This window comes from Bombina bombina, chromosome 3 (genome assembly GCF_027579735.1).
Source record: "Bombina bombina isolate aBomBom1 chromosome 3, aBomBom1.pri, whole genome shotgun sequence".
NCBI lineage: Eukaryota > Metazoa > Chordata > Amphibia > Anura > Bombinatoridae > Bombina > Bombina bombina.
Genome location: NC_069501.1, coordinates 231,732,223 through 231,756,529, shown reverse-complemented (window position 1 = coordinate 231,756,529; position 24,307 = coordinate 231,732,223). Strand labels below are relative to the sequence as shown.

The following is a 24,307-nucleotide window of genomic DNA, read 5'->3' as shown; positions in this document are numbered from 1 at the left end:
CGAGGCTTCTGTTGATCAGATATGTAGGGCAGCGACTTGGTCTTCACTGCACACTTTTACCAAATTTTACAAGTTTGATACTTTTGCTTCTTCTGAGGCTATTTTTGGGAGAAAGGTTTTGCAAGCCGTGGTGCCTTCCATTTAGGTGACCTGATTTGCTCCCTCCCTTCATCCGTGTCCTAAAGCTTTGGTATTGGTTCCCACAAGTAAGGATGACGCCGTGGACCGGACACACCTATGTTGGAGAAAACAGAATTTATGTTTACCTGATAAATTACTTTCTCCAACGGTGTGTCCGGTCCACGGCCCGCCCTGGTTTTTTAATCAGGTCTGATAATTTATTTTCTTTAACTACAGTCACCACGGTATCATATGGTTTCTCCTATGCAACTATTCCTCCTTAACGTCGGTCGAATGACTGGGGTAGGCGGAGCCTAGGAGGGATCATGTGACCAGCTTTGCTGGGCTCTTTGCCATTTCCTGTTGGGGAAGAGAATATCCCACAAGTAAGGATGACGCCGTGGACCGGACACACCGTTGGAGAAAGTAATTTATCAGGTAAACATAAATTCTGTTTTTTCCCTGTGGGCTGTTAGGCTCGCGGGGGCAGAAAATGCTTCATTTTATTGCGTCATTCTTGGCGCGGACTTTTTTGGCGCAAAATTTTTTTTTCTGTTTCCGGCGTCATACGTGTCGCCGGAAGTTGCGTCATTTTTTGACGTTTTTTTGCGTCAAAAATGTCGGCGTTCCGGATGTGGCGTCATATTTGGCGCCAAAAGCATTTAGGCGCCAAATAATGTGGGCGTCTTTTTTGGCGCTAAAAAATATGGGCGTCATTTTTGTCTCCACATTATTTAAGTCTCATTATTTATTGCTTCTGGTTGCTAGAAGCTTGTTTACTGGCATTTTTTTCCCATTCCTGAAACTGTCATTTAAGGAATTTGATCAATTTTGCTTTATATGTTGTTTTTTTCTTTTACATATTGCAAGATGTTCCACGTTGCAACTGAGTCAGAAGATACTTCAGGAAAATCACTGCACAGTGCTGGAGCTACCAAGCTAAGTGTATCTGCTATAAACTTTTGGTATCTGTTTCTCCAGCTGTTATTTGTATTGCATGTCATGTCAAACTTATTAATGCAGATAAAATTTCCTTTAGTACTGTTACATTACCTGTTGCTGTTCCGTCAACATCTAATTTTCAGAGTGTTCCTGATAACATAAGAGATTTTATTTTTTAAATCCATTAAGAAGGCTATGTCTGTTATTTCTCCTTCTAGTATACATAAAAGTCTTTTAAAACTTCTCTTTTTTCAGATGAATTTTTAAATGAACATCATCATTCTGATACTGATAATGGTTCTTCTGGTTCAGAGGTTTCTGTCTCAGAGGTTGATGCTGATAAATCTTTGTATTTGTTCAAGATGGAATTTATTCGTTCTTTACTTAAAGAAGTGTTATTTGCATTAGAAATAGAGGATTCTGGTCCTCTTGATACTAAATGTAAACGTTTAAATAAGGTTTTTAAATCTCCTGTAGTTATTCCAGAAGTGTTTTATCTCCCTGATGCTATTTCTGAAGTAATTTCCAGGGAATGGAATAATTTGGATAATTTATTTACTCCTTCTAGACGTTTAAGCAAATTATATCCTGTGCCATCTGACAGATTAGAGTTTTTTGGGACAAAAATCCCTAAGGTTATGGGGCTGTCTCTACTCCTGCTAATGTACTACTATTCCTACGGCAGATAGTACTTGATTTAAGGATCCTTTAGATAGGAAAATTGAAATCCTTTCTAAGAAAAGCTTCCTTATGTTCAGGTAATCTTCTTAGACCTGCTATATTTTTTGCGGATGTTGCTGCAGCTTCAACTTTTTGGTTAGAAGCTTTAGCGCAACAAGTAACAGATCATAATTTTATAGCATTATTATTATTCTATAACATGCTAATAATTTTATTGGTGATACCATCTTTTGCTTATTAGAGTTGATGTCAGGTATATGTCTCTAGCTATTTTAGCTAGAAAAGCTTTATGGATTAAACTTGGAATGCTGACATGTCTTCTAAGTCAACTTTGCTTTCCCTTTCTTTCCAGGGTAAATAATCATTTTTCGTTCCTTTCCTCACAACAAGGAACAAAAGCCTGATCCTTCATCCTCAGGAGCGGTATCAGTTTGGAAACTATTTCCAGTTTGGAATATATCCAAGCCTTATAGAAACCTATAGCCAGCTCCTAAGTACCTATGAAGGCGCGGCCCTTATTCCAGCTCAGCTGGTATGGGGCAGATTACGTTTTCTTCAAAGAAATTTGGATCAATTCCGTTCTTAATCTCTGGTTTCAGAAACATTGTTTCAGAAAGGTACAGAATTGGCTTCAAGTTAAGGCCTCCTGCTAAGAGATTCTTTTCTTCCCGTGTCCCAGTTAACACAGCAAAGGCTCAGCATTTCTGAAATGTGTTTCAGATCTAGAGTTGGCTGGAGTATTTATGCCAGTTCCAGTTCTGGAACAGGGGCTGGGGTTTTATTTTATCTCTTCATTGTACCAAAGAAGGTCAATTCCTTCAGACCAGTTCCGGATCTATCATTATTGAATCGTTATGTTAGGATACCAACATTCAAGATGGTTACTGTAGGACTATCCTGCCTTTTGTTTGGCAAGGGCATTATATGTTTACAATAGATTTACAGGATGTGTATCTGCATATTCCGATTCATCCAGATCACTTTTAGTGTCTGAGATTCTCTTTTTAGACAAGCATTACCAGTTTTGTGGCTCTACCGTTTGGCCTAGCCTCAGTTCCAAGAATTTTTTTCAAAGGTTCTCGGTGCCCTTCTTTCTGTAATCAGAGAATAGGGTTTTGGTATTTCCTTATTTGGACGATATCTTGGTACTTGCTCAGTCTTCTCATTTTCGAAGAATCTCATACGAATCGACTTGTGTTGTTTCTTCAAGTTCATGGTTGGAGGATCAATTTACCAATCAGTTCATTGATTCCTCAGACAAGGGTAACCTTTTTAGGTTTCTAGATAAATTCAGCGTCTATGACTCTGTCCTTGTCAGACAGGAGAAGTTTAACATTGATATCAGCTTGTCAAAACCTTCAGTCACAATCATTCCCTTTGGTAGCCTTATGCATGGAAATGTTGGGTCTTAGGACTGCCGCATCAGATGCGATCTCCTTTGCTCGTTTTCACATGCGACCTCTTCAGCTCTGTATGCTGAACCAATGGTGCAGGGATTACTCAAAGATATCTCAATTAATATCTTTAAACCGATTTTACGACACTCTCTGACATGGTGGACAGATCACTATTGTTTAGTTCAGGGGGCTTCTTTGTTCTTCCGACCTGGACTATAATCTCAACAGATGCAAGTCTTACAGGTTGGGGAGCTGTGTGGGGGTATCTGACGGCACAAGGGGTTTGGGAATCTCAGGAGGTGAGATTTCCGATCAATATTTTGGAACTCCGTGCAATTTTCAGAGCTCTTCAGTCTTGGCCTCTTCTGAAGAGAGAGTTGTTCATTTGTTTTCAGATAGACAATGTCACAACTGTGGCATACATCAATCATCAAGGAGGGACTCACAGTCCTCTGGCTATGAAAGAAGTATCTCGAATTTTGGTTTGGGCGGAATCCAGCTCCTGTCTAATCTCTGCGGTTCATATCCCAGGTATGGACAATTGGAAAGCGGATTATCTCAGTCGCCAAACGTTGCATCCGGGCGAATGGTCTCTTCACCCAGAGGTATTTCTTCAGATTGTTCAATGTGGGAACTTCCAGAAATAGATCTGATGGCTTCTCATCTAAACAAGAAACTTCCCAGGTATCTGTCTAGATCCCGGGATCCTCAGGCGGAGGCAGTGGATGCATTATCCCTTCCTTGGAAGTATCATCCTGTCTATATCTTTCCGCCTCTAGTTCTTCTTCCAAGAGTAATCTCCAAGATTATGAAGGAATGCTCGTTTGTTCTGCTGGTAGCTCCAGCATGGCCTCACAGGTTTTGGTATGCGGATCTTGTCCGGATGGCCTCTTGCCAACCGTGGACTCTTCCGTTAAGACCAGACCTTTTGTCTCAAGGTCCTTTTTTCCATCAGGATCTGAAATCCTTAAATTTAAAGGTATGGAGATTGAACTCTTGATTCTTGGTCAAAGAGGTTTCTTTGACTCTGTGATTAATACTATGTTACAGGCTCGTAAATCTGTATCCAGAGAGATATATTATAGAGTCTGGAAGACTTGTATTTCTTGGTGTCTTTCTCATCATTTTTCTTGGCATTCTTTTAGAATACCGAGAATATTAGTTTCTTCAGGATGGTTTAGATAAGGGTTTGTCCGCAAGTTCCTTGAAAGGTCAAATCTCTGCTCTTTCTGTTCTTTTTCACAGAAAGATTGCTATTCTTCCTGATATTCATTGTTTTGTACAAGCTTTGGTTCGTATAAAGCCTGTCATTAAGTCAATTTCTCCTCCTTGGAGTTTGAATTTGGTTCTGGGGGCTCTTCTAGCTCCTCCATTTGAACCTATGCATTCATTGGATATTAAATTACTTTCTAGGAAAGTTTTGTTCCTTTTGGCCATCTCTTCTGCCAGAAGAGTTTCTGAATTATCTGCTCTTTCTTGTGAGTCTCCTTTTCTGATTTTTCATCAGGATAAGGCGGTGTTGCGAACTTCTTTTGAATCTTTACCTAAGTTGTGAATTCCAACAACATTAGTAGAGACATTGTGGTTCCTTCATTATGTCCTAATCCTAAGAATTCTAAGGAGAAATTGTTGCATTCTTTGGATGTTATTAGAGCTTTGAAATATTATGTTGAAGCTACTAAGTCTTTCCGAAAGACTTCTAGTTTATTTGTTATCTTTCCGGTTTTAGAAAGGCCAGAAAACTTCTGCCATTTCTTTGGCATCTTGGTTGAAATCTTTAATTCATCTTGCCTATGTTGAGTCGGGTAAGACTCCGCCTCATAGGATTACAGCTCATTCTACTAGGTCAGTTTCTACTTCCTGGGCGTTTAGGAATGAAGCTTCGGTTGATCAAATTTGCAAAGCGGCAACTTGGTCCTCTTTGCATACTTTTACCAAATTCTACCATTTTGTTGTATTTTCTTCTTCTGAAGCAGTTTTTGGTAGAAAAGTACTTCAGGCAGCAGTTTCAGTTTGAATCTTCTGCTTATGTTTTTCATTAAACTTTATATTGGGTGTGGATTATTTTCAGCAGGAATTGGCTGTCTTTATTTTATCCCTCCCTCTCTAGTGACTCTTGTGTGGAAAGATCCACATCTTGGGTAGTCATTATCCCATACGTCACTAGCTCATGGACTCTTGCTAATTACATGAAAGAAAACATAATTTATGTAAGAACTTACCTGATAAATTCATTTCTTTCATATTAGCAAGAGTCCATGAGGCCCGCCCTTTTTTTGTGGTGGTTATGATTTTTTTGTATAAAGCACAATTATTCCAATTCCTTATTTTATATGCTTTCGCACTTTTTTCTTATCACCCCACTTCTTGGCTATTCGTTAAACTGAATTGTGGGTGTGGTGAGGGGTGTATTTATAGGCATTTTAAGGTTTGGGAAACTTTGCCCCTCCTGGTAGGAATGTATATCCCATACGTCACTAGCTCATGGACTCTTGCTAATATGAAAGAAATGAATTTATCAGGTAAGTTCTTACATAAATTATGTTTTATATATATATATATATATATATATATATATATATATGTGTGTGTGTGTGTGTGTGTGTATATATATATATATATATATGTGTGTGTGTATATATATATATATATGTGTGTGTATATATATATATATATATATATATATATATATGTGTGTGTATATATGTGTGTGTATATATGTGTGTGTATATATATGTGTGTATATATATGTGTGTATATATATATGTGTATATATATATATATATATATATATATGTGTGTGTGTGTGTGTATATATATATATATATATATATATATATGTGTGTGTGTGTATATATTTCATGTAATTGGCAAGAGTCCATGAGCTAGTGACATATGGGATATACAATCCTACCAGGAGGGGCAAAGTTTCCCAAACCTCAAAATGCCTATAAATACACCCTTCACCACACCCACAATTCAGTTTTACAAACTTTGCCTCCTATGGAGGTGGTGAAGTAAGTTTGTGCTAAGATTTCTACGTTGATATGCTCTTCTATTGGGAGGCGGATTATCTCAGCCGCCAGACTTTACATCCAGGGGAGTGGTCTCTCCATCCAGATGTGTTTTCTCAAATTGTTCAGATGTGGGGGCTTCCAGAGATAGATCTCATGGCCTCTCATCTAAACAAGAAAGTTCCCAGATACCTGTCCAGGTCCAGGGATGTTCAGGCGGAAGCAGTGGATGCGCTGACACTTCCTTGGTGTTCTCAACCTGCTTACATCTTCCCGCCTCTAGTTCTCCTTCCAAGAGGGATCTCCAAAATCATCATGGAACAGTCTTTTGTGTTGCTGGTGGCTCCAGCATGGCCACACAGGTTTTGGTATGCGGATCTGGTTCGGATGTCCATTTGCCCGCCTTGGCCACTTCCGTTACGGCCGGACCTACTATCTCAAGGTCCGTTTTTCCATCAGGATCTCAAATCATTAAATTTGAAGGTATGGAAATTGAATGCTTAGTGATTAATACTATGTTACAAGCTCGTAAATCTGTCTCTAGGAAGATTTATTATAGAGTTTGGAAGACTTACATTTCATGGTGTTCTCATAAATTCTTCTGGCGTTCTTTTAGAATTCCTAGAATTTTACAGTTCCTTCAGGTTGGTTTGGATAAGGGTTTGTCTGCAAGTTCCTTGAAAGGACAAATCTCCGCTTTTTCTGTTTCACAGAAAGATTGCTATACTTTCGGATATTCACTGTTTTGTACAGGCTTTAGTTCGTATTAAGCCTGTCATTAAATACATTTCTCCTCCTTGGAGTCTTAATTTGGTTCTGAAGGCTTTACAGGCTCCTCCATTTGAGCCTATGTATTCTTTTTACACTAAACTACTTTCTTGGAAAGTGTTGTTCCTTTTGGCTATCTCTTCTGCTAGAAGAGTTTCTGAGCTATCTGCTCTTTCTTGTGAGTCTCCTTTTCTGATTTTTCATCAGGATAAGGCAGTTTTTCGGACTTCTTTTCAATTTTTACCTAAGGTTGTGAATTCTAACATTAGTAGAGAAATTGTTGTCCCTTCCTTGTGTCCTAATCCTAAGAATTCTTTGGAGAGATCCTTACATTCTTTGGATGTGGTAAGAGCTTTGAAATATTATGTGGAATCTACTAAAGATTTCAGGAAGACTTCCAGTCTATTTGTTTTATTTTCTGGTCCTAGGAAAGGTCAGAAGGCTTCTGCTATTTCCTTGGCTTCTTGGTTGAAACTTTTGATTCATCAAGCTTATTTGGAGTCGGGTCAGGCCCCGCCTCAGAGAATTACAGCTCATTCTACTAGATCAGTCTCCACTTCGTGGGCTTTTAAGAATGAAGCTTCAGTTGATCAGATTTGCAAAGCGGCGACTTGGTCCTCTTTGCATACATTTACTAAATTCTACCGTTTTGATTTATTTGCTTCTTTGGAAGCAGTTTTTGGTAGAAAAGTTCTTCAGGCAGCTGTTTCAGTTTGATTCTTCTGCTTTTTAATTTAAGTTTTTTTCTTTCAAAAATGAAAATAAACTTATTTTTTTGGGTTGTGGATTAATTTTTTCAGCGAAATATGGCTGTTTTTATTTTTATTCCCTCCCTCTCTAGTGACTCTTGAGTGGAAGACTCCACATCTTTGGTGGACTCTTGCCAATTACATGAAAGAAAACATAATTTATGTAAGAACTTACCTGATAAATTCATTTCTTTCATATTGGCAGCAAGAGTCCATGAGGCCCACCCTTTTTATGGTGGTTATGATTTTTTGTATAAAGCACAATTATTTCCAAATTTCCTTTGTTGATGCTTTCTACTCCTTTCTTTATCACCCCACTGCTTGGCTATTTGTTAAACTGAATTGTGGGTGGGTGTGGTGAGGGTGTATTTATAGGCATTTTGAGGTTTGGGAAACTTTGCCCCTCCTGGTAGGATTGTATATCCCATATGTCACTAGCTCATGGACACTTGCCAATATGAAAGAAATGAATTTATCAGGTAAGTTCTTACATAAATTATGTTTTTTTTATATATATATATATATATATATATATATATATATATATATATATATACACATTTTTTTTGTCTTAATATAAAGCTGTGTATAAGAAGAAACTAAAATCTGTTTTACTTTGTTGATTTATGCCTGCAAAACCACTTGTCTACACCAAATTAATTGTTCTCCTTGTATCTATGGTCTTTTCAAAAGATGTCCTCTACCATACTTGCAACAGGATTTAAACAAGTATACAGATTGAGTGCACACTTATTGGGTTACACATCCATACTGGTCAAGCCATACACATTTATTGAGACTTTTTTAATAGAAGTGCAATACATTTTAAGAGACCTATATTGGAACCCGATACATATGCACTCAAGAACAGTATGTCTTCCATGCCCCATCATTAAATGTTCTTCTTTCTATCTGTAATGTGTGTGTTTTGTCTTTGTACAAATTCCACTTCCGATGGGCCCCACAGTTTGTTGTGTTTGGCAAGTAGAGAAACGTACAAAAGTGGACAGATGACCCAGATTTCTTTCCTCTCACTGGCACTGTTTCTGGCTGGGTTCCAGCAGTGTCCTTTTATCTGACACTGAGTAATCTGAGAGAGCAGGGGGGAGCAATTTGTTTTCTATTTAATATGCTCTCCTTGGGCAATGATGTCTAACCCCTTTGTGGCGATTCTATAGAGTTCACATCCAGTAGCGGACTACTCACCAGAGTGCCCCGGTGCAAAATGTTTTTGAGGGCCCCAAAGGTAACTCAGTAAGTATTGCAATAAGATAGATCTGCAACCTGCACTAATAGGCTTCCATGCATTAGGATTGTACACATTTGAATGTACCACTGGTTTTCAAACCTGTCTTCAGGCCTCCCTAACAGGCCACATTTTGAGGTTATCAACTGGAGCACAGGTGAAATAATCAGCTGATTAGTAAACATGGTTATTTTACCTGCTCTCATCCAAAGTAATCAAGAAAACCTGGACCGTTGGGGAGGCCTGAGGATAATAGACTGACTCCTATGGGCCCCCACCATCACTTGGGCCCTGGTGCCACTGCACCTGCTGCACTAATGGTAGTACAGCCCCTGTGCACATCACAACAAAGTTCTGCTGTAAACACTATTAGTAAAAATGAAATCAACGATCATGTGATTTCAAGGCCGGGATCAGATCATGGGGGACTGCCATAATAATGGGCTCTTAAAGGGACATTTGTCCAAAATAAACTTTTATGAGATAGGGCATGTCATTTTAAACAACTTTCCAATTTACTTTTATCACCAATTTTGCTTTGTTCTCTTGGTATTCTTAGTTGAAAGCTAAACCTAGGAGGTTCATATGCCAATTTCTTGACTTTGAAGACTGCCTCTAAAATGAATCCATTTTGACAACTAGAGGGCATTAGTTAATGTGTTTCATATAGATAACATTGAGCTCATGCACGTGAAGTTACCTAGGAGTGAGCACTGATTGGCTAACATGCAACTCTGTCAAAAGAACTGAAATAAGGGGGCAGTTTGCAGAAGCTTAGATACAAGGTAATTACAGATGTAAAACATGTATTATTATAACAGTGTTGGTTATGCAAAACTGGGGAATGGGTAATAAAGGGATTATCTTTTTAAACAACAAAAATTCTGGTGTTGACTGTCCCTTTAATCTCTTTGACATGTAACTGTTTTGGTGCCTCCAAAATTACTTGTACGCAGTTCATAAGTATCCCTACTATCCAAAACCACAAAAACAATGAGCTCTACTTTTCATCTACAACTAAGTTAAATGGGCAATCATTGGGAAGATTATTTTAGTAAAAGGGAATGCCTTTTCCATCTAAACGGGAGGAGAGTCCACGGCTTCATTCATTACTTATGGGAATTAAGAACCTGGCCACCAGGAGGAGGCAAAGACACCCCAGCCAAAGGCTTAAATAGGATGGATGGCAGAGAGTTGCCAAAGTTTCGGAGGTCTCTTATGGAGAGTACTACTCTTCGCTATGGGACGGAAGGTTAAGTAGCCCTAACAAGCCTTTCACTTGAGGGCCTGGGTGAAAGAGTCCGGAGATGCAGGGAGAGCTCTCCTCTGCGACACCATCCCAACTCATATTAACAGCTCCTACAGCAATCGTCATTGACGAGTTTCTCAGACTTTCTTCTCTCAAGTCCATGTCAGGAGCGATGCTACAACCTGTCACACTTGAAGGGCCGTGTTCCTGTTCCAAGGTGTGGATTATGGTAAAATTGTTTAATTTTTTTATTACGTTGATAACACAGAAGACAGGACCACAGTGTTGCGCCTTTTATCTTTATAGGGTTAATATTCCTGGTAAGGGGATTATTGAACGGGGGGGGGTGGGTTATACATGATATTCTTTGTGTCATTGCTGCGGGATGAGGCTCTGGCAATGTGGTGGAACTGACAGGTTCATTTCTGGGAGTTTTTGCGCACCTTTTTTTTAGTGTGTTTTCTCCTTTAGGCAGGGGCGGTCCTGTTAAGACATCACTTCCGGTCTGATCTGTGACAGAGGAGACAAAGCGGTTTCTCTAGTCCGGGTCCAAGGAGGTGGTGAGTGCCCCGGCCATTGGCGGTTTTAAAGGTTCCTGTTCTTAATTTACTAATTAAGATAAAAGCTATGGAGGATTCTGACGCGTTGGAGGGTACTCACTCTTTATCTAAGTCTTTTACCTGTGTTTGTTGTGAGGTTCCTGTAGAACAGCCTGCGCAACTGTGTTCCACATGTCTTGAAAGAGCTACGACATCTAAAAATAAAAGAATGTCTAGTACTACTGAGCCGTCCACCTCTGAGGGCTCTCCGTCCCGTGAGGTGCGTTCCCTAATTGCGTCCCCTGTTCCACATGCAGCGCCCCAGGGTCCGACTGTTACCCCTTCGGGGGAGATTTGCTGGCCGCCAGATTTTGCGGACCAACTTCAAACGGCAGTCTCTAAAGTGATCCATGCTTTACGGTGTTCTGCTAAGCGCAAGCATAGAGCTTTCCAGAGCGGCTAGACTATAAAGAATGAATGGGAGCAATTAGGTACATCCTTTTCCCCTTCTAATTTTAAAAAGCTTTTCCCCATTCCGGAGGCCCAGCATGAGCTGTGGGGAACCATTCCCAAGGTGGATGGTGCTATCTCCACTCTCGCTAAGCGTACAACTATTCCTCTAGAGGATAGCTCGTCCAAGGAGCCCATGGATAAAAAGTTAGAAAACATGTTAAGGAAAATGTTTCAACACACAGGGTTTGTTTTGCAACCGGCAGTGGTCGTTGCCGGAGCTGCGTCATATTGGTGTGATTCTCTGTGTGAGATGATTGAGGGTGAGCCCTCTTTCGAAGAGTTTCAGGAGAGGATTAAGGCACTGAAGGTTGCCAATTCTTTTAATTTGCTACGCAAATATGCAGATTATTCGCCTGAACGATAAGGTGTCAGGTTTTTCCATTTTTAGCACGCAGGGCGCTGTGGCTAAAATCTTGGTCAGCAGACATGACTTCTAAGCTGAGGTTACTGTCCCTGCCTATTCAAGGTAAGATTTTGTTTGGTCCAGGCCTGGACTCTATTATATCCATGGTTACGGGAGGCAAGGGTGCCTTCCTGCCCCAGGATAAGAAGGCTAAGCCTAAGGAATCTAATTTTCATCCCTTTCGCGCGGACAAGGCACGCCCGCCGCAAAGGTGGACCCACCTAAGGGAGCCTGGAAGCCGGCTCAGGCTTGGAACAAGTCTAAGCAGAACAAGAAGCCCGCCAAAACAAAATCGGCATGAAGGGGCGGCCTCCGACAGGTTTACGGACCGAGTAGGGGGCAGATTGTCTCTATTCTCCAACGCCTGGTTGCAGGATGTTCAGGACCCTTGGGTTCTGGAGGTTGTCGCCCAGGGTTACAGGATAGGGTTCAGGTCCCTTCCGTTCAGGGGCAGATTCCTTGTTTCAAACCAGTCTTCAAGGCCGGAAAAGAGAGAGGCCTTCCTATAGTGTGTGAGGGATCTATCATCTCTAGGCGTTATTGTACCAGTACCCCATGCAGAAAGGGGTCTTAGGGTACTATTCAAATCTGTTCGTGATTCCAAAGAAGGAGGGCACGTTCTGCCCGATTCTGGATTTAAAGTGTTTAAACATGTTCCTGTCTGTTCCATCGTTCAAAATGGAAACAATCAGGTCCATTTTGCCTCTAGTTCAAGAGGGGCAGTTCATGACCACAATAGACTTGAAGGACGCCTACCTGCATGTTCCAATTCACAGGGACCACTTCAAGTTTCTCAAATTTGCGTTTCTGGACCAACATTTTCAATTTGTGGCCCTTCCCTTCAGTCTGGCGACAGCTCTGAGAGTCTTCACAAAGGTTCTGCGGGCACTGCTTGCAGTGGCCAGATCCAGGGGTATTGCGGTGGCGCCCCCTACCTGGACGACATTCTGGTTCAGGTGCCGTCCTTTCATCTGGCAGAAGTCAATTCAAGGGCTCTGCTTCTGTTACTTCAATCTCACGGTTTAAAGATCAACTCCGGAAAGTGCTTCCTGGTTCCCAGCACCAGGGTGGAGTTTCTGGGCACGAAACAGACCAACGACTCAGGAAGATTGCGTCCGCCTGTCTTGCCCTCCAGTCCTCAAGGAGTCCCTCAGTGGCTCAGTGTATGGAGGTGATTGGACTCATGGTCTCCAGCATAGACGTCATTCCATTCGCAAGATTTCATCTCAGACCTCTTCAACTGTGCATGTTGAGGCAGTGGAACGGCGATCATTCCGATCTGTCACAGCTGATATCCATGGATGCACAGGCTCGGTTTTCCCTCTCTTGGTGGATCCGTCCGGTCCAGTTGTCCATGGGGACATCCTTCTTGGGACCGTCCTGGGAAATTGTGACCACGGACGTGAGTGACCGGATGAGGAGCTGTTTAGGTTGCCAGGATGGCACAGGGAAAGTGGTCTCAGAGTCTCGGCATACATCAATCATCGGGGGGGTACGAGGAGCTCCCTAGCAATGAGGGATGTGTCTCGGATTCTGGACTGGGCGGAGACCCACAGCTGTTCGCTCTCAGCGATCCACATCCCTGGAGTGGACAACTGGGAAGCGGACATTCTCAGCAGGCAAACATTTCATCCTGGAGAATGGTCTCTTCACTCCGAGGTGTTTGCGAAGATTTGTCTCAGATGGGGGACGCCAGGAATCGATCTCATGGCGCCCCGATTAAATTGCAAACTTCCCCGATACAGGTCGAGGGACCCCAAGCAGAGCTGATAGATGCGTTGGCGGTACCTTGGGAGTTCAGTCTAGTGTAGATTTTTCCTCCGTTACCACTTCTACCTCGTATAGTGGTACGCATAAAGCAGAAGAGAGCGTCGTCCATTCTGATTGCGCCTTCCTAGCTGCAAAGGACGTTGTTTGTGGATCTGGTGGAGATGTCATCCTCTCCGCCGTGGAGGTTACCCTGTCGCAGGGACCTGCTGGAACAGGGTCCTTTTTAACATCAGAATCTAGATTCTCTGAGGCTGACTGCGTGGAGATTGTACGCTTAGTCATAGTCAAGAGAGGTTTTTCTGAAACCGTGATTGATACTCTAGTTCAGGCAAGGAAGCCAGTCACTCGTCGCATCTACCATAAGGTGTGGAGAGTTTTCTTGTCCTGGTGTGAGAGACTTGGATATCCTTGGCACAAGGTTAAGGTATCCAGGATTTTGTCCTTTCTCCAAGAGGGTTTGGAGAAGGGTCTTGCCGCTAGTTCCTTGAAGGGACAGATCTCGGCTCTATCAGTGTTGTTACATAGGAAGCTCGCTGAGCTGCCGGACATTCAATCCTTTCTTCAAGCCCTGTCTAGAATCAGGCTTGTCTTTAGGCAGTCTGCTACCCCATGGAGCTTGAATTTGGTTTTTAAAGTTTTACATAGGGCTCCATTTGAGCCTATGCATTCTCTTGACATAAAGATCCTGTCTTGGAAGGTTCTGTTCCTGTTAGCCATTGCATCGGCCCGCAGAGTTTCCAAACTGTCGGCCTTGCAACAAGAGCCCCCTAATCTGGTGTTTCACGCGGATAAGGCTGTTCTTCGCACTGGCTTGGGATTTCTTCCCAAGGTGGTGTCTGACCGTAACATCAATCAGGAAATAGTTGTTCCTTCTTTGTGTCCTAGCCCCTCTTCTTCTAAGGAGAGGCTACTTCATAATCTGGATGTGGTTCGGGCCTTGAAGTTCTATCTTCAGGCGACTAAGGATTTCAGACATTCTCTTTGAGTAGTCTATTCAGGGAAGCGCAGGGGTCAGCAGGCCTCTGCTGCTACTTTTTCTTTTTGGCTGAGGAGCTTGATATGCTTCGCCTATGAGACGGCGGGACACAAGCCCCCTCAGAGGATTATGGCTCATTCCACTAGAGCAGTGGTTTCATCTTGGTCCTTCAAAAATGAGGCTTCTATAGAGCAGATTTCTAAGGCGACTACCTGGTCCTCCTTGAATACTTTCACAAAGTTTTACAAATTTGACGTCTTTGCTTCTGTGGAAGCTGTTTTTGGGAGAAAGGTTCTACAGGCTGTGGTGACCTCAGTTTAAAGGTCTGCCTTTACCCTCCCGGTTTCATTCAGTATCCTCTAGAGCTTGGGTATATGTTTCCCATAAGTAATGAATGAAGCCATGGACTCTCCTCCCCTTCAGATGGAAAACATAAATTATGCTAACCTGATCATATAGTTTCCATCGTGGGGAGGAGAGTCCACGGCTTCCACCCGTATCTCCGGTGGGCGGCCCTAAATTTAATAATTTCTTCTTGCACCATTTATACCCTGATATTTCTCCTACTGTTCCTTGTTCCCTCGGCAGAATGACTGGGGGATGAGGGGAGTGGGGGAGGTATTTAAGCCTTTGGCTGGGGTGTCTTTGCCGCCTCCTGGTGGCCAGGTTCTTAATTTCCATAAGTAATGAATGAAGCCGTGGAGACGCCTCCCCACGATGGAAATGAAATTATCAGGTAAGCATAATTGGTTTTGTTTTTGTTTTTTTACACAAGGCTACCTTCAATAATTTTTACAAAACAAATTGGTTACATGTTGTTTGTTTTAACATTACATTTTAAAGGCATATTTGAACTAGCACATATCGCCTAGTAAATGTCCCTTTGCTTGAGTATTTATAAATATTTAAAGCAGATGTGATTGTTTTATAAAACTCATAGCATATAGTTGATCAATGTTCTCCTTTAGGTTTGAGTATTTGACAGTAACACCTGAAGGCTTCCGATACAGAGGGCAAATCTTTCCTACTGTAAATGGACTTTTCAGATGGTTTAAGGACCATTACCAGGACCCTGTACCAGGTCTGTAATATGTTTCAGATTTGCTGAATTAAATAACATGTCAGCTGTAGATATTTGGCCACAATAGTAATCTTTGGATCCTTGTACCATTTATCTGTCAGGTATCACACCAAGTAGCAGCAGCAGGACTCGAACTCCGGCCTCCATGAGTGCCACTCCTTCCAATATCAATCTTGCAGGTCAGTGTTAGTGTTTGCTTCCTTGTGTCTGTGATTATAGGATTCTGATGGGCATAATCTAATTTTTTTTTTGTTTGTTTTTTTTGTAGATCTGACCAGAGCTGTGAATGCTCTTCCACAGAATATGACCTCTCAAATGTTTAATGCTATTGCTGCGGTAACTGGGCAACATGGGCAAAACCCTAATGCCACACCTGCCCAGTGGGCATCCAGCCAGTATGGTTTTGGTGGAGGCAGTGGAGGAGGCGGTAGTGCATATCATGTGAGTTGCATATACAGTAAAGGTTAACTATATTAGCTATGACGACTTTGGAAAATATTCTTCCTATTAAAATAAAAATTAAATTAACTACAGTGCACCTACTATTAGCAACGTGATCATGCAGGATGCTTTAGTCTTATTAATTAAAGCTGGTAGGAAAGCCCAGCTTAATTTTTTTATAAATCCTGTAGTAATCAAAATGCTTTTTGTTTTGATAATTTGTAATCATACTGTAAAAAATCAGCTATAAGTTACAGCAGACTGTGATTAGTGTTTGCTTTGTTATGGCACTATAACTTGAAAGTAATAGGTCATCTACATCTAAAAACTGTATCTCTTGATAAAGGTTCCACCTTGGTCTTCTGAAAAGTTTTAAAAGGCAGCTTACTATACCTGTTTTTTTCCCATGACACTCCAAATGTATGCTCAGGTAAATTATGCCCTTATCCTCAGGACTGACAGTGTATATCCAGTACTTAACCATTATGGGCATAATATCATATAGAAAGTTGTATTTAGAGAACACTTTCTAGAAGACAGATATGGTCCATTTGACAAAGGAGTCTGTATATAAGTAATAACTCTATTACTTAATGAATCTGGGGTCTTTTATATCCCTTTAAAATAATATGCATTTCACTTTTCTTTAGTTAGTAAATTCACAATATGTAAATATATTGGACTGGTATGGTCAGTCTTTTGTCTATCCTGCTGCCTGTGTTCTCCTGATTTCAGCATGGCATATTAAACAACCAGTAAGAGAGAGATCCAGGTGCAGAAAGGAAAACCCTCATCACAGGCACAAAGTCTCCACACTAATAGCACTTCTGCACACTATAAGTTAACCTTTAAGTTACAGAATGGGCTTTAAATAACAAGATTCTTCCAAAATAGTGCTAAAAACCAAAGGAAATCTTCATTTGGATGACGAAAAGTTCACAGCTATATGTTCAAGCACTTGTTTACAGGTGCAAGTTTTGTGTAATAAGTCTTAACAACCAAAGGGATGTATAACATTTATGACTACATTTTTCAGTGACTATACAGTCTACACTTTTAGGGCCAGATTAGGAGTGGCGCGCTAACAGTTGCGCACAAGCGATATTGGGTTTATCATGGCTATTAGCACGCATTGGAAGTAGCTTGTGTATTGCAAGTTGAAAGTAAAAGCGATCACTTGAGCGCAATTTAATTTAATGCACATTGAGATAGCACAACCTCATAAATTTATAAGGGCTCAAAGAGAGAAAAAAAGACTACAAAGGGCTTTAACCTAGATATATATATATATATATATATATATATATATATATATATATATATATATACGTCTAAATATTTATATATATATATATATATATATATATATATATATATGTGTGTATATATGTATTTGACATGAAAACACATATAAACACAAAAATACATCTTGGAGATCACTCTTGGAAGAACTACTAGAGGCGGAAAGATATAAGCAGGTTGGTAAAACCAAGGAGCTGCTAAAGCATCCACCTTCTCTGCCTGAGGATCCCTGGACCTGGATAGGTACCTGGGAAGTTTCTTGTTTAGATGAGAAGCCATCAGATATATTTCTGGATGACCCCACATATGTACAATTCGACAAAAAAGATCTGGATGGAGAGACCACTCCCCCGGATGTAGGGTCTGACGGCTGAGATAATCCGCTTCCCAATTGTCTACACCTGAGATATGCACCGCAGAAATCAGACAAGAGCTGGATTCCGCCCAAGAAAGTATCCAAGATACTTCTTTCATAGCTAGGGGACTGCGAGTCCCACCCTGGTGATTGACATATGCCACAGTTGTGATATTGTCCGTCTGAAAACAAATGAATGGTTCTCTCTTTAACAGAGGTCAAACTTGAAGAGCCCTGAAAATAGTTCTAAAATATTGATTGGTAACCTCGTCTCTTGAGGTTTCAAACCCCTTGTGCTGTCAGAGATCCCCAGACAGCTCCCCAACTTAAAAGACTTGCATCTGTTGTTGTTACAGTCCAGGAAGGACGAACAAAAGAAGCCCCTTGAACTATACAATGATGGTCTAGCCACCAAGTCAGAAAGAGTTGAATGTTAGGATTTAAGTATATCAATTGTGATATCAGAGTATAATCCCTGCACCATTGATTCAGCATACAAAGCTGTAGAGGTCTCATGAAAACGAGCAAAGGGGATTGCGTCCGATGCTGCAGTCATGAGACCTAAAACTTCCATGCACATACCCAGTGAAGGGAATGATTGAGACTGAAGGTTTCGAAAAGCTGAAACCAATTTAATTTGTCTGTTAACGACAGAGTCATGGACACTGAATCTATCTGGAAAACTGAAAACCTTAAAAGGTGACTCTTGTCTGAGGAATCAAGAAACTCTTTGGTAAATTGATCCTCCAACCATGTCTTTGAAGAAAAAACACACATTGATTCGTGTGAGATTCGACTAAATGTAAAGACTGAGCTAATACCAAGATAACGTCCAAATAAGGAAACACGGCAATACCCTGTTCTCTGATTACAGATAGAAGGGCACTGAGAACCTTTGAAAAGATCTTTTGAGCTGTTGCTAGGACAAATGGAAGAGCGACATATTGGTAATGCTTGTCTAGAAAAGAGAATCTCTGAAACCGATAGTGGTCTGGATGAATCGGAATGTGAAGATATGCATCCTGTAAGTCTATTGTGAAAATATAATGACCTTGCTGAATTAAAGGCAAAATAGTCCTCCTAGTCATCATCTTGAAAGTTGGGACTCTTACAAAACAATTAAAAAACTTCAGATCCAGAACTGGCCTGAACTTTCTTTCTTTGGGACAATGAATAGATTTGAATAAAACCCCAGACCCTGTTCCTGAAACGGAACTGGAATTATTACCTCTGAAAGCTCTAGATCTGAAACACACTTCAGAAAAGCCTGAGCCTTCACCGGATTTGCTGGATCGTGAGAGAGAATCTTCTCACAGGAGGTCTTACTCTGAATCCTATTCGATACCCTTGAGAGACAATACTCTGAATCCACCGATTTTGAATAGTATTTGCCCAAATGTCTTGGAATAATTTCAATCTGCCCCCCACCAGCTGAACTGGATCGAGGGCTACACCTTCATGCAGACTTGGGGGTTGGTTTTGGTTTCTTAAATGGCTTGGATTTATTCCAACATGAAGGTTTCCAATTGGAACCAGAGTCTTTAGGGGAAGGATTGGTTTTCTGTTCCTTATTCTGTCAAAAAGAACGAAAACGATTAGAAGCTTTAGATTTACCCTTAGATCTTTTATCCTGAGGCAAAAAAACTCCCTTCCCCCCCAGTGATAGTTGAAATAATTGAATCCAACTGAGAACCAAATAAATTGTTACCTTGGAAAGAATGTGATAGTAATCTAGACTTAGATACCATGTCAGCATTCCAAGATTTGAGCCATAATGCTCTTCTAGCTAAAATAGCTAAAGTCATAGATTTAACATCAATTTTGATATAATCAAAAATAGCATCACAGATAAAATGATTAGCATGTTGAAGCAAACAAACAATGCTAGACAGATCAGGATCTGTTTCCTGTTGCGCTAAGCTATCCAACCAAAAGGTTGATGCAGCCACAACATCAGCCATAGAAATGGCAGGCCTGAGAATATAGCCAGAATATAAATAAGATTTCCTTAGATAAGATTTAAGTTTCCTATCTAAAGGATCTTTAAAATATGTACTGTCTTCCATAGGAATAGTAGTAGGTTTGGCAAGAGTACAAATAGCCCCATCAACTTTGGTGAATTTTTCCCAAAACAACCTTTTAAACCTAGAAGAAGGAATGAAAGAAGTACCAGGCTTAATTCATTCCTTAGCAATCACATCAGAAAGAGCATCAGGAACTGGAAAAACCTCAGGAGTAACCACAGGAGGTTTATAAACGGAATTAAAAAGTTTACTAGTTTTGATATCAAGTGGACTAGACTCCTCAATATCCAAAGTAACAAATATACTCAATCTTGAAAAGATAAGCAGATTTGTCAGTGGCAATGTCTGAAGTAGGATCTTCTGAATCAGAGAGGTCCTCATCATAGGAGGATATTTCAGTATGTTGTCGGTCATTAGAAATGTTATCAGTTTTATGAGAAGTTTTAAAGACCTTTTACGTTGGGGGGGCGGTGCCAACTGCCGGAGAAACCAGACGTGCCTGAGCAGAGCTCCTGGCATATAGACTAAAGTATGGGATATACCTAGACATTTTACCCTCCAATCCCCTATTTTATTATCCTAAAGATAAGACACATTCACCTCAGGACACAGGACAGGCGAGAGCTCTATACAGGGGTCGTACATAAAAATTTTTGGCCCTTCAACTTCGCCATGTGGTGAACACTGCCACTTTATTCACTGAGCCCTGGGACAGAAGAGACAAATATCGCTTGAGGATCCAGAGGAATACACTATTTATTCTCCCCAGTCACACAGGCCAGCTTAGCCACGGTCACTCTGCAGTTTTCAGAACAGCGGTGGTTCCCTTAACAAGTAATTCACCTACTATACTTGTGGCGCAGCATTGTTATGGAGGCCTGGGAACGACATGGGCGGCAGCTCATTGACGAGTACTTCCAGAGCCTTGAGATACATCTTACCGCGTGGGTTTCTGCCCTATTAGTACGACCGCTGCAGAATCTAAATACCTTGCCCTCCCAGCAGAAAGAGGATGTTGGTGCCGCATCTACAGGGTCACTGCAGGGGGTACGAGAGATGCAGCATACTGTGCAGGCTTTTGGGATCAACCCAATTTTGAGAGCCGGAGACGCAAAGATGGATGGGAAGAAGGCTGACAGGGCTGATGTTAAACCGGAGCAGGGTGCAGCTACAAAGCAAGCGCCTGTTACCAGCCTATCTATACATCGCGTGGAGGCTTCACTTGGTCCGACCGCATTCAGTGAGCTGGAGAGTGATTACAAAGACATTGATGCGGTGAGTTACTACCTTCTAGCGGTTACAGCAAATGGTGACTGCAACAGCGTTACCATCAGAGTGGGGCACCTTGTGTTAATCTCTTTGGGTTCCCAATTTAAAACAACAGATTGTACAGCAACAAGCACTGGAGAGCCCTTACAACCTGAAGCTGGGGTTCACAGGGCTAGAGACTGTTCTGTATCATTGATCACCGGAGTGGGGTAAACTTACTTATTATGGCCTCAGAACTATATACCACGCATGTTCTCCTCACTGACTTAACTGTCTATGTCCTTATTCCTAGGCATTACCTGCTCACATCTACCCTCTAATATGTTTTGCAGCCTCCCAAAGATTATTATAGTTCTGCCTTACTGTTATTATTCTACAACATGTATTGCTTTTTATGTATGGAAGTGGACCCCGCGTCTTGCCATTCTGCCGTACTTTGCAGTCCAGTCGGCTCTCCCCATATGTACATTGCACCAGCAAAATGCTTCAGACGAACTATATAAATCTGGTCTTGGTTGAACTTGCTGTGACAGTTCAAAGGGGTCTTCATAGTAAGGACTTGGTACGCACTTGCGTTTCAGCAATGCTCCATGATATTAAGGCCAAAATTAACCCTTGTGACTGTATTCTCAGAACCATTTTTTAAAAAAAAGCTGTATTTGTTTCTTTGTTCAACAATATGCTTGTAAATGGTTGAAAATTATATGCAATAATCGCTTTAGGTATATGTGGGTATGTAGTTTTTTTTGCTTACTGACTCTAGTCACAGAGATGAGGTCCTATATGTTATTTCACTCACTTGCATTGTACATATGTTTATCGTCACCTCTTGTTTACATCTATTTAGCAGCCTAATAGCTATCCATACATGAGCTGTACCCTGCATTAATGCGGATTTGATTGATCCAGTTAGTGACTAAACTGTTAATGTCTGCACAGGGCAACTTAGGAACCAGTATACAAATATATTTATAGATAAGTTGGTGATGACCTTTCTTATCATAGACAGCTCTTGCAGACAGTTGATATGTTTATTATTTTTTTTGCTGCAGGAGTTATCCTGAGGCTATTTAGTATTGACCCCCTATGTACTCTCATATATATCTGTTTGGATTTCTTTTTATGAGCATGCACTTGTGACTACCCTGCCTGTATTACCTTACCTTGTTGATATTCCCCACACACCTTTTTACTACCGCAGAGAGTTTGGTTCAGAGGTCTAAGTTATATCTCTCTTTTTTCATTCCATTGGAACGCCTTTACACTAATGTTAATAATCTTTCTATATGGGGGGCGGTTTGCCAGCGGCCGAGGCGGTAAGTCCCCCTCTAGCACGATTCCAATGGAGTGTAAGCTCTCACCTTTAATTGAGACCTTTGTATCAGGTTTATGTGTACACACCATATAGGTTCTATCAGGGCTCCTATAACAGCTATTAAATATATACTTGCCAGCGTATAATGTATATTGGCCACATCCCATTTGTTTCACCCAAATTTCTACCCCCCCCCCCCCTTCTTTTTAATTGTTGTATCCCCATAAAAATTAACACTAGTATTTACTACTGCAACTTGCATAGGCCTCCTATCCCTAGAACCACATATTGGCCTCACCATACGATCCAAAAGCTTAATATTTCATTCCTTCCCCTACCCATTAGTTGATATGAGGTTGTTGGGGTGTCCCTGTAAGCTGGTATGTTTTTCGCGATAACACCCCCCACACCTGACTTGCTGGCATCTCATAAGCTTCAATTCTCCCAATTATACCTATTATCTAGTTAGGTCAGCAGGACTGACCATCATTATTAGCCAGATGAGTCTATAATCCTCATACACACCCTATCTTTTTTACAACCCCACTAACCTCTCTCCTTAACATAGCAACATCATAATTGATACCTGGTATTTTAAAAGGATCCTCTGGCATATACTCTATCGCATTTATCTTACCACCCCCCCCCCCTCTCTGTAATGCATCTCCTAGCTAAGGAGAACTAACTTAGCGGTTTCTCTTATACCGCACCCTCCTTCACTCCATTAGTACTCTCTCCTACTTTACGTAACACCAAAATACGGGTCCCACCTTTTTCATTTAGACCAGTAGGCCTCCTTAAACAGGTCTATCGAGTTTCTCTCCATACAATATATCCTAGAGACCTTTGTGAGTCCAAATCAAAAGCAGCAAATGCCTTGAGGTACTGGTTGGAAGGCTTCACAGTGGATCCTATTTTCTACTAACGGAGTTTAGAATATATTATAGTATACTATTTTACCCTTATATTGACATTTTTCATATCAAAAGAAAAAATAGAGGTTTTTCAATAGGGACCCATAAGAGGTCCTCCTTAAGTCATGTCTACCTACTCTGTATTCTGATCATGGTAAATCTAGGTGGCCCAACAGTGGTCGCTTACACCAGGTAGTAGGTGTCCAGTTAATATAGTACTTATCGTACACTATGTGAAAGTAATTTGTCATCCAATTCTTATGTATATTCATTTGACACGTGTCAGCAGTTTACCCTGTGTTAATCTTTGTTTGTCATGATGTGTATTGGCAATTGCTAATTGTTTGTTTTGACAAAAAAACCTCAATAAAAATATAATTTAAAAAAAAAAGACCTTTTACGTTTATTAGAAGGCGGAATAGCAGACAAAGCCTTCTGTATCGCATCAGCAATATCATTTTTCATATCAACAGGGATATCATGTACATTAGATGTTGAAGGAACAACAGAAACTGTACTAGTACTGATGAAAATGTTTTCTGTGTGCAAAAGCTTATCATGGCAACTGTTACATACTACAGCTGGAGATATAATCTCAGCTAATTTACAACAGATACACTTAGCTTTGGTAGAACTGTGATCATGCAGTTGGTTCTGAGACAGGATCAGATTGAGACATCTTGCAAAATGTAAAAGAAAAAACATTAAAGCAATATGTACAATTTCCTTATATGGCAGTTTCAGGAATGGGAAAAAATGCAAACAGCATAGCCTTCTGAGCATTTAGAAGGCAAGAGGCATATAGGAAGTAGGGTGAAAAATAAGCAAAAAATGTTTTTGCTGCAAAGTATCACGCATGACACAAAAGGAAGTTGAAAATTTTGGCGCCAATAACATCAGTAAATGACGCAACTCGCCTAATAACAGACGCAACCTCGTGCAAGGAAACCTGGTGTCAACCAAGACCCCGGAAATGACTAACTTCCGTCGTCAGACGTAGCTTCGCGCCAAAAAATTATTGTGTCAAGAATGACGCAATAAATAACAGCATTTTGCGACCTCGCAAGACTAATTTTGCCTGCGAAATTAAAAGAAACAGTCAATTTGAAGAAAAGGACTATACCCCAGGTCAGAAAAATAACTTCCTAAAACATGCTTCCCAAACTGAAACTAACAGTCTGCAAAAGGAAATATACATATACCAGACTCATGGCAAATATAAGTAAAATACATATATTT

General features: G+C 40.9%; 1 protein-coding gene across 1 annotated transcript in view; it reads left to right on the top strand.

Annotated features, from left to right (window-relative positions):
• Nucleotides 1–24,307, top strand: part of SUPT6H (SPT6 homolog, histone chaperone and transcription elongation factor) — a 270,720-nt gene that overhangs the window by 236,185 nt on the left and 10,228 nt on the right. The window contains 3 exon segments of the mRNA XM_053706195.1: nucleotides 15,336–15,448; nucleotides 15,550–15,627; nucleotides 15,717–15,889. Of these exon segments, the coding sequence (XP_053562170.1) occupies nucleotides 15,336–15,448; nucleotides 15,550–15,627; nucleotides 15,717–15,889 (364 nt within the window).